The sequence below is a fragment of the Phascolarctos cinereus genome, unplaced genomic scaffold, assembly GCF_003287225.1.
Source record: "Phascolarctos cinereus isolate Bilbo 61053 unplaced genomic scaffold, phaCin_HiC Scaffold_4;HRSCAF=312, whole genome shotgun sequence".
NCBI lineage: Eukaryota > Metazoa > Chordata > Mammalia > Diprotodontia > Phascolarctidae > Phascolarctos > Phascolarctos cinereus.
Window position 1 is genome coordinate 31182104 of NW_027555847.1, and position 13293 is coordinate 31195396.

General features: G+C 47.7%; 1 protein-coding gene across 1 annotated transcript in view; it reads right to left on the reverse strand.

The window, feature by feature from the left end:
* Positions 1 to 13293, reverse strand: part of LRIG1 (leucine rich repeats and immunoglobulin like domains 1) — an 86494-nt gene that overhangs the window by 22447 nt on the left and 50754 nt on the right. Inside the window, exons 4-8 of the mRNA XM_020978983.2 lie at positions 11999 to 12142; positions 9919 to 10062; positions 8811 to 8954; positions 3563 to 3706; positions 907 to 987 (exon numbers count right to left, since the gene is read on the reverse strand). Coding sequence (XP_020834642.2) covers positions 907 to 987; positions 3563 to 3706; positions 8811 to 8954; positions 9919 to 9929 — 380 coding nt within the window. The 5' untranslated portion in view covers positions 9930 to 10062; positions 11999 to 12142. The remainder of the gene's footprint in view (positions 1 to 906; positions 988 to 3562; positions 3707 to 8810; positions 8955 to 9918; positions 10063 to 11998; positions 12143 to 13293) is intronic.

Genomic DNA, 13293 nt, shown 5'->3' on the forward strand with positions numbered 1-13293 from the left:
TCATGAGTCTGATGTGACTCAAAATGAACACAAAAGGGAGGAGAGTACATCACAAAGGCCATATGGCCATTTTGAGTAACTGATTCTTAGGATACCTTTCCTTCTATCAGGGCTAAATTTGCCTCTCTGCCCTTCCCCTCCTTCCTTCTAACTTGTTGAAAGAGCACTCAAATTAGCCTTCCTTGAGCTTTCAAAATCATGACTAAATTCACTGGGTGACACCCTACAAACTGCTATAATACTTGTGATTTCACCTTCCAAACATCTTTGTCAGAACTGGTGATAAGGAGCAATACAACTAACTCATCTCTCACTCCTTATCTCCCTTCGTCACCCTCTGTTGTCAGGGCAGATAATAATACATAAATATAATAATAATAATAAATGGCAAGCCGAGAATAAGGGTGGGACAAAGACAAGCAAGCTAGTCTCCCCAGCCCCCAATTAGCCTCTAGACAGTGAACTAAGATTTACTGCCCCTACCCCACCCCCGCTCCCACACACATGTGTGCACAGATCCCTAAAAACTGAGGCTGGAGCCAAAAGGAATCCTCCGAAGAAATCGGGGGGGGGTGACTTTCTCAAGACTAAAAATAGCCATTTATGGTCTAAAGGCCTTGAGACCCTCTTGATGAATTCAGGTGTAGAGAATACCCAATGGTTCCATCAATACGCGGTCCCTCGGTCCCAGTGTAATCAACACAGGGGCTCCTATTAAAGGCTACTGGTGAGGCCAGCAGACGTAGGCCCCTCTCTCTCCTCCATTTTCTTCCCCACAAAAGAAGATCTATGTGGAGGCCTGCCATTCTCTGGCCAAGCCCAGAACAAAGGCGGATTCCAGGGGAGCGAAGGGAACTTCTCCACAGATGAGGGGATCATCGGGACTTCAAACGCTGAGATACTCACAGCTTGTTCAGGCTGTCTAGTCCTGTAAATGCCCCACTGGTGTCTTCTATTGTGCCCGAAATCTCGTTATGGTTCAGATCCCTGGGGAGAGGACAAAAGAAAGCTCACAATCAATTTCTCAGGCCTGAAATCTATCATTCCCAAAGGACAGAAAAGGGATTGGGAAGAGGCTGACGGAGCACTTCCCCTTTGCAAACTGAAACATATATAGGAATGTGAAAAATATACACAGGTAGCCAAGGCTTAGGGGCCCCTGGAGTCCCTTCCAGCACTCCAACTCTTCAGGAGTCCACAAGGTATAATACAGGGCATCCCAAAAGTCTTAGTGCATAAACAAAAAGCTGCACCAGGAGTTTGGGGACACCTTGGATAGGTGTAGTGGCCACCTGTGCCCTGGAATAAATACTAGAAAGGCTCTGCCTGGCCTGGCGTCCAGCTTAACTTGCTCAGGAAACACGTGTTTGCAAACTAACTGACTTCATTCCTTTTCTAAACTAGAATTCTATTGACTGCTTCAAAGATGGTTTCCAAAAATTAGAAAAAGGAAGCAGATAGCAAATTAAGAACATTTATATTCGCATTCAATGAGCTCTGCTGATCATGCCAGGAAACATGGTGGTGCAGCACATAGTGGGGACACTTGGGAGTTAAAGGACCTGAGTTCAAATCCCAGGTCTGTTTCTTGGTATGCCCTTTCTCTGGATCTCAGTTTCCCCATCTGCAAATCCAGGAGGCTGAACTGACTTCTGAGGGTCCCTTTCTCAGCTCACAATCTGTGGTCCTATGAGCCAAGCCCATTCTCTCCTCAATCCTTGTTCCTTCTCCTGATCCTGACCAAGAGAAGCCCCTTTCCCACGACCCCCCCTTCTCCATCTTCTTTCATGTCAAGGAAGTCTCCAGTCACTTGGTCCCAAGCATGAGGGACTGAAGCCAGGTCCCTCCAAGAGGGGCCAAGACATCCCAATTGTGGCTCTGTTTGGAGGACCCGAGAAGGGAAGCTTTGGGGCAATCTTTGTCCTGCTAAAAGGAGACGAGACATTTCGCCACTGGGAAGGGAGAGCTCCTTTTAGCCACCGGCACCCACTCTTCTCCCCTCCTGAAAAGCCAGCTCTCCTGAGCAGCCCTGCCTTTGTGCTCTCTTCTCTGGCACCCCCAGCCCCGCTGCCAATTTCCTATTTTTTCTGGCCTGCTGAGCCTGAATGTGGCTGCCTTGCTAATCACCTCCCTGGGTTGCAGGGGGTCCCAAGCCTGACCTCTGTGTAAAGGTTCAGCATTTCAGCAGTTTCACCCTCACCAAAGGCTCCCTCCACAATAGGCCGTAATTAAAGCAGGCTCTAGTTGTTTTTTCACTAGATGCCCGACCAATAGGCCTGAATTAGAAGGGGCTCCCTGCCCTCCCCCCCTCCACACACACACACACACTTGTTTCCTCTTCTCTCTTTACTGGAACTCACTGGGGGCGCCAAGGCCCAAGCAAGGGGGCTGAGAACTCCACCGCCTGATTTCTTTGGAACTCTCCAAATGCTCCCATTGGCAGCTGCCTGGGAGGAACGTATGCCTCTGAATGCCAGCTTGGGAAAGGCCCCCAGAAAAGCCTAACCGTGACTTCCTCCAAGCCAAACACAATAGAAAGGAGCAACCAGCATCCCCCAGCCCGGGAACCCAGGAAGGAGACGCCATCCTCCCTCTCCTTTTGTTTGTCCACTATTAATGAGGGAGGCCCCGTGAATTGGAGAGAATCCCCCCCCCAACCTGGCCAGTTCCCCACACAAACAGCCATCTAGTCCGGACGGCAGTGGTTCCCCACCAATTCAGAGCACAGTGCTCCTCTGGGAAGGCCAGGAAGAGAACACACAAAATAGCCCCAGTATACTTTGGGCTGGATGGAAATTCTCCAGGTCTTAGGAGAGACCCAGAAGCAAGAAGGCCCTAAGCCCTGCTTCACTCTGGGCCAACTTATTCATACAGAAGATGGAAGGGGCCCATGACCGGAACCTGGAAGATGCCACCAATACTACAAAGAGCCCCCCACCAGGCCAAGAGGACTCTGGGAATTCTGATCAACTTCCAAGAGTCATCAGCAGAGCCAACAACCCTTGGGGAAATGCTAAATACTTCGGGCTCTCAGCAGGTTACCTTGCAAACATGCCCAAGGAGTGAGGACTTCTACAGGCCTAGGTGTTGCTCACACCTGGCCTATCAATCCAGAAACATTTAAAACGTGCCTGCGACATCCTAGAGCTTGTGCTAGGCATTAGGGATAAGAAGAAACAAAGGAAACGATCCCAGGCCTGGGTTTTGATCCAGCCATTTAAGGGTGGCGAGGGAAGAGAGGAAATCATCCCTGCCCTCAAGCAGCTTCCATTCTATCAGGGAAAACAAAACAAAGGGATAGGAGAAATGGAGAGTGAACCCATGTGATTGGGGGTAGTGTAGGAGGCGCTAGCAGCTGGGGAAATCAGGAAATGCCTCACGTGAGAACCCTTGAGCAAGCTTTGAAGGAGGCCAGGGAGAAGTCTAAGAAGAGGGCATGAACTTCGAGGGCCCGGACACACCACAATGAGGAGCTTCCTTCCTCTCCTTCCCCCTTCTCTTTCAGAATCCAACAGGGCAGCGGCCTCTGATATAAAAAACTCAGATATTAAAAAACACTTACAAGACCCGCAGGTTTTTGAGTCCCTTGAAGGCGCCTTCTGCAATGTGGTTGATAGAATTGTGGCTGAGACGCAAGATCTGTAAGCTGCTCAGGTCAGCCAGGTTCTCCTCATCGAGTCGGGTGAGGTTGTTGAAGGACAGTATCCTGAGAAAAGAAGATGACCAGGGCGGGGGAAGATAACACAAGCCCATCAGACCAGTCCTCTTCTCTTCACCATCCCTCACACAGATCTCCACAGGCCCTCACGAGGAATGGGGCCTTCGGTATCCCCTCCACACCCAAAACAAACCAGGCCACAAGGACATCAACAGGCTAGTCTTCCTGAGATTCGGCTGGCATTTCACCGAAGCCTCTAAGTTCGTGGAAAGCATGGACTGGGTGGGATTGCCCTGCCTGGGGTAAGGCACAGCTAAGTAAATGCAAGTGACTTAGGAGATTAGAAGGGGACATCCACCAAGTATCCAAACCATATCCATAGGCGGCCTCCTTCTGGCCTGCTCAGCAACAGCGGGTGACTAGCTGTGAGAACTGGGGTAGAATGCTTGTCACTCCGTCCCTCGGCAAATCTGCTCTGTGCAGCATGAGGATCCCTGCCTAGCAGCCTGCCCCCTCCTTCACGAGGCTCCCTGGACAGACCAATGAGATCAGAAGTGCCAACTGTATCAAGGGGAATGTGAAGAACAGATTTACTGTCATCATTCAGTGGTCCTAAGCTGCTTTTCACAGCGGAGTCAAGTCAAAAAGGAGGAAAGCCCTATTATGTGCCAGGCACCCTGAGGGCACAAAGAACGGTAGAGAGACAGGCTTTCTCTCAGGGAGCCCGCCGTCCAAGGAGGGAGACGGCAACCCAGTACAAACAAGCTCTACACAGGACAGACTGTGGCATGATCAAAGGGGTAGCACAGACAAGACACGACTCATGTGATAGTGTCTGGAAGCTGATCAGACTCCAGACTCCCTGAAGCAGCCAGCAGAGGGTGCCAGTGTTTACACCACCAACCATCCCTTGGGGCAAACACCTAGCCCACCTCTGCAGGGCCCCTCACACCAGAGGAGAGAGCCGGGTATAAAATACGTGCATGTGCCTAGGGTAGCCAGAGCCTGCCCGCTCACTGAGCAGGCCTCACCTGATTGCTGGGAGCCTCCGTAAAGTAAGAGCATTTCCAAGGTCCCTTCCAGAGCCAACAGTCTCAGGTGCGCAGGGCACCCTCCAAAGAAAGGACAAATACTGCAGGGAAAGCATCTTCAGCATATGGATATGTCCTCCTCCTCCTTCTCCTCACCTGTTATTGTTACCATTGTCGCTAGCGTTACCATCACTACAACTGTTATCATAATTAATAACTATTAACAATTATTAATTTCTTAAATTTAAATTAAATAATAATTGTTATTAGATTGGCTCTCCCTATCTGGCCCAGGCTGGCCCAATCTCACTGCTAAGAATAGAAGCTTTGATTGACATCAGGTTTTAGATTAGGAAGGCTCATCAGAGCAGAAAGAACTAAAAAGGACCACAAAATACAACGAATCTGATGCCAAGGAAGGTGATCTGCCCAAAGTCATGCCACACCTGTATGACAACATAGCTGGAAGGTGACCCTAACTCAGCTGTCCTCCAAGCCAGCTTTTTCCCATGACAACACGCACGGCCTTCCTCCCTGCGTGCAATGTAAAGACACCACCACCAATAACAACGCACATTCCTACACAGTAAGTGATGTTTACTTGATGCACTGATCACTTACTTTGTCCTTAAGCTGTGTGTATGTGTGTGTGAGAGAGTGTCTCTGTGTGTGTGTGAGAATGTACACGTGAGTGTGTGTGTATGTGTATGAGAGTAAGAGAGAATGTATGTGTGAGTGAGAGAGTGTGTGTGTGTGTGTGTGTGTGAGAGTGTGTGTGTGTGTGTGTGTGTGTGAGAGAGAGAGAGGGAGAGAGTGTGTGTGTGTGTGTGTGTGTGAGAGAGAGAGAGAGAGAGAGAGAGAGAGAGAGAGAGAGAGAGAGAGAGAGAGAGTGAGTTGCTGGGAAGGTGGGGGAAGGGGATTCAGGTAAGATTAACATGTTTGAAGGAGTCACGGAGCCACATTCTTTCACTCCTAGAGAAGTTGTAGCATCAAGTTATACAGACCTGGCAGAGGATCAAAATCATGTCCTCACCTACGACGAAAGAATCTGGCTTGAAGAAAGTCACATTAAGGCCGGCTGCAAGCGTACTTTGATACCCGTGCAAAGGGGTCTCCCTACTACGCCTGGCAAAGAAACGCTCACCTGCTGCTTTCCAAAAGGGGGACAATGGTGAGCTTTGGAGGATCTACCTGCTGTCTTTGTCACAACCATCGGAAAACATCATCAAATGAAGCTCTCTGAGCCCCTGGCTCTCTCCGCTGTTCTGTAAGAATCAGCAGACCTTGGACAACCTGGAAAGCTCTAAGACCACCGTTCTCCAGGGGGGGCAGGAGGGGTCTTGTAGACACATCCCTAGTTCTTCAACCTTCTTCTTGCCAGCACTAAGAGGATTCGAGATCTAGAGCCCAGAGGCACCTCCAAGGCCACCCAGGCCAAGCCCCTTGTTTTAAAGATGAAGGAACAGAGGCCCCAAGAAGTGGGAGGGCTTCCTTGGGGTTCTGTTACACAGAAGACACAGAGCCAAGATTCTAAATGCTCTGAGTTCTCAGAAGCACCAGACAGCGCTTCCTAGTAACTTAACTCATGCAGCAAAAAGGTATTTTCACAGTATCTTTGAAGGACTAAGCAGTAACTGATCAATAAACAGACAAATACAAATATGCATATATGTATGTATACACACGAATACATACATATACACAGAGAAAACAATCTGGGACGACTGGAAAGACATAAAAATAAACAGAAAGGGTTAATCTAAATATATCCAGGTAGAATAACCACTGGGTGAAAAAAATCAGATTTGACAATTTTTGTATTAGGTAGTGATGCACATGGTGAAATACAAATAAGATGGTCCAGAAACAGATATACATAAAGATGCCCCCCCGAGAATTAAAAAAAAAGAGTCACATCTATGATCTTGTGTTCCTTTCAGCCAATCACCAAGTTGAATAAGTGGGTCTCCTTCCTTGGAGGGTATGTATTACTGATAAGGAAATTGCTAGAGTGTGAAAAAAGCCTTTGATGCAGTTCCCAGTGAGAGCAGAAAATCGAGCTGTGCCTGAGATGGAGTCTGGGGAGAGCTCCAGGGGCCTAACGGTGATGAAAAGGGGAAGGTGCAGAGATGGTGATCACGAGGCTGTATCACCCAGAGAATGAGCAGGAAAGGCTGGCCAATATTCTAGGGGGGAATCTCTTACCACTCCCTCCTTCACCCCAGACGAGGCCCACGTCCTAAGAGAATGATGCTGGCTGTGTAAGATGGTTATGAAAGGCTGGTTATCATTGCTAATAAAAGAGAATGAGGCTGTGGAGGGTCGAAAGCAACAGACCATCCAGAAATCACAACTGGAGGCTGAGCAGGAAAAAACCCTCCCCCAGAGGCGCGCCTCCTCCACCTCGATGCCACCTTCCACCTGTTCTGTATCCTGCACACTGTCTCCTCTGCCTCTGCCTTACTTTGTATTCCTAGCCCAGGCCAGTGCTTCATATATCAGCGGTGCTTAATAAATGCTTATTGCTTGTCACTGTTTCCACATCATCTCCCCCATCAGAATGTAAACTCTAGGAGGACAGTGAACATGTTTGCCTTTGAGTCTCCAGTGTTCAGTATAATGCCTGGCACAGACGAAGCAACGTTTGTGGAATGACTGATGTAATCCAAAGGATCCCCAAAAGGATCCCCATTACCACAACCCCAGGGGATCCAGAACTCTGGATCCATCATTCCAATAAAATGTGATCTACCTGAGGGCAAGATTGTTTCATTTGTGTCTTTATGTCTCAAGGGCTTCACCTAACAGTGTCTAGAACATGGCAGATTTCTTTTAAAATGGTGGAGATCTCGCCATTGGCTAGGACCATGGACAAGCTGTCAAGCCAAGCCTCAGTTTCCTCATCTGTAAAATGAAGCAGCTGGGCTAAATGAATTTTAAGGTCCCCTTCTACATTAATAATATTCTGTGGTTCTGTGATCCATGCCCCAGAAAATGTCACCAAGACTCCTAGGGAATAAAGGAATCTCGATCTTAGGAAACGGAAGCTGGAAAACTGGAAAATCCCTTATTTGACATTCTTCTAGGGAGAAAAGTGTTTTAAGTGCAGGGAATATACAGAGTGGAAGTGATCAAAGAATGGGGATGTTTGTGGTACTTTATTCTGTGTTTATGGTATGTGGAATGGCTGTTAGTGATTTTAAAAAATAATTTCTTTTTTCCCTCAATATTTATTTTAGTTTCCAACATTCACTTTTATAAGACTGTTAGTGATTTCTAGTGGCCTTTGTGTCCACATACAGCCTGGGCACCCAACAGACCTCCTACAAGGCTGGGCCTCATCTGCTCTCCCCCTGGGTGTTACCCAGGACAACAGGGGAGAAGGCACCTTAATAAAAGCTTATACTGAGCCTTATAGAAGTCACGACATCTGATAGGCATCCTGGAGATAATGCTCAATGGGTATTAACACTATTCCCATGTTACATACCTGCCTACCTCTGAAACTGAGGGTGAAGTATGCGTCTTTTAAGGAAGGGTTTGAACCCTCATTCTCCACTTAAGGGAGACCCTCCTATCTACTTTAAAACCCTACTACAAAACAGGACAGCACTGCTGGAGGCAGAGGAGATAATTCAATCAGCAACAGGTGTGGAGGGAGAAAAGCAAGGACTCCAAGTTACATTCCAAGTCTACACTCCAGGTCCCGGGAACCCTCGCTGTATCCTTCCTCCCTGGGTTTGGGAACTAAATCACGCCCCCATTACACAGCCTAGAATTCCCTCCCCATTAGACAGCAGCAGAACAAGCCCGTGGGCCTATATAAAGTCACATTCTCATCCACAATGCAGGGAGAAGCAGCTCACAAAACCCGCTGGGGCGTGGGCTACATGGCACAGAACAGCCTGTCTGGCACTGGGGCACAGGACCTCCCTGGTCCTTAGCACAGGGCAGGACGCGTTTCCTAATCTGACTCCCAGAGTACTGAGGTCCTGACATAAAAACAGCCGGGACCTGGGGAGGGCAGGGGTCCCCCCACAGCCACCAGACCCTTATTATCCGAGCAAGTTTACTCAGAGAGCCTGAAGCCCGCCCCAACAGCAGTGGCAGTGGGCACTCACAGTTCGTGTAACTTCTGGCAGAAGCTCCAGCCATCCCGGTTAATCCGAGAGATGGAGTTGTTACTCAGGTGAAGCTGGTGCAGGGCAGTGAGGCCATACAGAGAGCCGCTGTTCACTTCCGTTAGACTGTTGTACTCCAGGTGCCTGTGGGACATCCAAGGGCAAAACCAACCAGAGAACCAACCCACACACACAACCCTTCTTTGAAGTCGAGAGCAAAGACATCCCTTTACCCCAGGTCCAGGTTTGGGAGCCCGGCTTCTCCCTTTATCTCCTGCTCAGGGCCAAAGCACCACTAGTGTTTCGGACTGTAAGAGCTTATTAGATTGTAAACTCCTTGAGGGCAGGGCCTGTCTTTTGCCTCTTTTTGTATCCCCAGCATCTAGCACAGTGCCTAGCACATAGCAGGCACTTAATAAAAGTTTGTAAGTCAAAAATAAGTGAAATTTTTGTTTTTCTTTTCATTTAGTGTATTTCTTCCCTAGTTATTTAAAACAAAAACAAACAAATGAGCTTTCAAGTTGTAAACATCTGGTGAAGGACAAAGCTCCTCTGATAGAAAGTAAGACTTCTGCAATGACGAGACAGAGTCATGATTAACACAGGAGATGTATGACACAAATAAATCTCTCAAAATAAACTCGACATTTCAAGTCTACCTGGAGACCAAAGAAAACTCCAAAACCCTAAAACACCATCTGGCTGGAGGGAGTGAAGAAGGTCAGGGAGAGGATGTAAGGAGGAGGTAGGTGACCGTTCGGTGATTCCTCCTTGAAGGAGGCGGAAACACAAGCATGATCTAGGGGGTGGGAGAGCTGGGAGAGGAGCAGGGTTACCTTTGCTCCCTGAATATATAAATCCTAAACAATGGTCCACCTACTGAGTTTTTCTCCAAAGCTTAGAAACAACCTGTTGAAAGAAGCATCAGGTTTTGGCCAAGGCTCCTTCTACCCGAAGTTCTAGGAATTCTTATGAGTCAAGAATGGTGGCCCATAAATTGAAGACCCAAATCAACCTCGAGAAAAGGGCCTGCAAGATCACTGAAGGCCCTTCCCCATTTGGGGCCCCCTCCTACTGACAGGGAGCACAACTCCTGTCTCCTACTTACAGCACGTGCATCTTGGACAGACCCCAGAAAGCCCCGTCTGTCAGCCTGCTAATGTTATTACGCTGCAGCTTCAACACATCCAAATTATCGAGCCCTTGAAAAGTCAGCCCCTCGATCAGGCGGATTCGATTCCGGTGCAGCTCCCTGGTGGGGAAAACCACGAAAATACATGAGAAGCCTCCTTGCAAGTCCTGTGGCAGGGTGGGAGGGGGTCATCAGTGACGGCTTGCAAGGAGATAGGGACAACTTGGGGAAACTGAAATCCCGCTGGATCCCAAGGAACGGAGTGTTCAACGCATGCCCATGGCCAGGGAGACAGACCCGGCCACAGACTGGCATCAGAGGGAATGACACTGAAGATGGACCATTAGTGATGAATGAAGCAATAATGCACAGATGCTCTCTTCTGATAAGGCCCTGATCGACCATTTCCCCTCGGCCCCTGAATGAGCTCAGCTCTCACATTTCATCTGCTAAATTTCAGAGGCGCCATTCATGACAATGAATGAAGAGGGGGTTCCGACTGTGGTCAGAAGGCTTTCCTCTAAGGCTGCTCTAATTCAGTAGGATGAACTCTACCCTGGGGTTTGTTTTGTTTAAGATTGGAAGCCTGAGTCCAGGAGGAGGGAGAAAAGTGGCCAGATGAGTCACCTAGTGATAATCTACCTTGCCTCCTGACCTTGCAACCCACCCACAGAAAGGGAAGGGACACCAAACCCCCCCCCCCACAGCTCCCCTTTTAAATGTAAAAAAAAAAACATATGTTTAAGAAGGCTCTTGAAAGACAGAAACTTGTGGCAGATGGCACAGCCTTGAATGTGGGATCACACACCCAAGCTTTGGACTTGGGCTGGACAATTTCTTAGCCTGTATCCTTTCAAGACTCAGGTCTTTTCTATGGGTCACAATTTCCTCATCTGTTAAATGGAAAGGTTCTGAATTTATGGTATCTATGATTCCTTCCAGCTCTTAGAACCTACAACCCATAATCTCATTGGCCTGGTTTTTCAAGACAGCCTAATAAAACCTCAACTAAACTAAAAGGAAATGTTCCAATTCACTTTTGTCTTAGTTCATATGAAGGGCTAATGAACAAACCTCTGTGAAGCCTAAATCATCCTTAAATGGGGATTTCTATATGCCAGACTCAAATATGGCCTGCTGAATATTGTGTGTGTGTGTGTGTGTTGTGTGTGTGTGTGTGTGTGTGTGTAAGGTGGAGGTGAGCACAACAGATGATCTAAGTTCTAAGCATAGACCTGAAAATCGAATGAAATAATGCATGAGAAGCCCTTTGAAAACTTTAAAGTGTTTACTGTATAAACAGGCTTCTTGTACCCAGTATATATCCTGTCTCACACAAGGCTGGTGGTCAATAAACCTTATTTAAAAAAAAAAAAAAGGTATTTTCTTTCAACAGCCACATCCAAGATTAAATACTTCAAAATAAAATAAACCTCCTGCAATTGTCAAGGTTCCATCCACTTTGACCTGGGTCATGTTTTTTCTAGGAATTATTTTAGCCAAACTGGGTAGAACTGATGATCGAAACCCCGCCATCCTAACGCTCTCATGCCTGGAATGCTTCCCCAGACATTGCCACTCATTGTGGCCGTCTACCCTTGTTACATTTTATGGCCCTTTAAAAGGGAACTGTGTGGCCCGGCAGATATTAAAATGAAAGGAGAGAACTGTTCCCACCACCAGCCCCACCCCTCACCCCCCAGCCCCCAACCCTGCAAAGAAAACACAATAGAAACCAATCTGCCCCGGCCAGAGCCAAGTGAGTATTTAAAGTTGGGGGTCTAGGTTTCATTACAGAGAATGCCCACAAGAATGACCGATCACACACACAATTGATCTTTCTCTCGTCAATCTCAGGCCGCCAACACATTCTAGACCAAACTCCTAATTTGTTTTTATTGGGTGTCACCGCAGGCCTGTTAATAAGAGTTTACACAAAGTCTGAGAGATGCCCAGAGAGGGAGGAAGGGCTGCACGGGAGGCTAGGGTCCTTGGGGAAATTTTGTCTCTGTAAAAGTTTGGCTAACCTTAATTAAAGTGCCCAGTTACCACTCACAGTTGTGTCAGCCGGGGCAGCTTGAATGCTTTGACAGGAAGCTGGGTGATCCTGTTTTTGCTCAGGCGCAGGGTGAGCAGGGACCTTGAGAGGCTATCAAATGCTCCCGGCTCCAGGGTACTGATGCGGTTGCTTCCCAGGTGGCTGTAATAATTCAGAACAGAAAACTGAGCAGCGAGACTACGTGCCCATTGTGTGACACGGCAGCCCCTCCCGAAGTAAGGCAAAGAACAACAAAATAGGGATCTAAGGAATCCTCCTTCTTAACCTCAGGACCTCAGGTCCTCCCACCACTTTTTCCATCTTTTTATGCCTTAATCCCCCCAGGGGCACTGACCAGCCTCCTTGACACTGCCATCTTCCAACTCCAGGCATTTAAATGCTTCCCTCCTCACACCTCCACCTCCTGGCTTCCTTCAAATCCCAGCTAAAATATCACCTCCTGGGTCTTTTCCGATCCCTAATTAATTCTAGTGCCTCCCTCTATTGATCACCTCCAATTTATCCCGCATTGAGTCATTTCTACATTGGCTCCCTCATTAGACTGCGTGCTCCCTGAGAACAAGGCCTGTCTGGCACTTTTCACAGTGCCTGGCACATACCAGGGATCAGTGGCCTAAGCTAGACTTGATTAGTTATCTGCAGACATGAATAGGACTCTTTTCTGAAATGGTCTACACAGCTTTTCAACTGTTCTCTGTCTCCTGCAGAGAGAGCCCTCGACGTTCTAGCATTAGAACCTTCCAAAACATATGGCGAAATCAGAAAAGGATTTGCCTTGGGTAAGGGTTTGCTTGCGAGACAAATTATGGTCAGAATAACTGCAGAAGCCAAAACTCACATAGTCTCCAATACTGGGCTGAGCTCTACATCATGGCCCTCAGAGTCACCTGCAGACTCAAGTTTTTCAAGAGGCACCGTTCACTCCAATGACAGAAGGCACATTCTCCAGATAACCCGAAACAGGAAGTGAGTTCTGAACCAGTGGGTTCCATTGGGAATTCAGTAACTGGGAGAAACAGCCTCCTCTAAGAAAGGGCAGATCTCATTTTACAACCTGCATGAAAGGGAAGTTCTAGCAGCAGTGAGGGTCTAGAATTTTTAGAAACTGAATCCTATTTTCCAATGCAATGAGGAAGCATCATCTTTAAAAGGAAACTCTCTGAAGTAATCTTTCTGTAAATTAAAAAAACAAAACCTGAAGTAGCAAGTAAAGTCCCATTCACATGGTTTGTAAATTACTTAAAACATCCTCCCTCCCCCAGTGTTTTGAACTGGGATTACATCTACAGCTA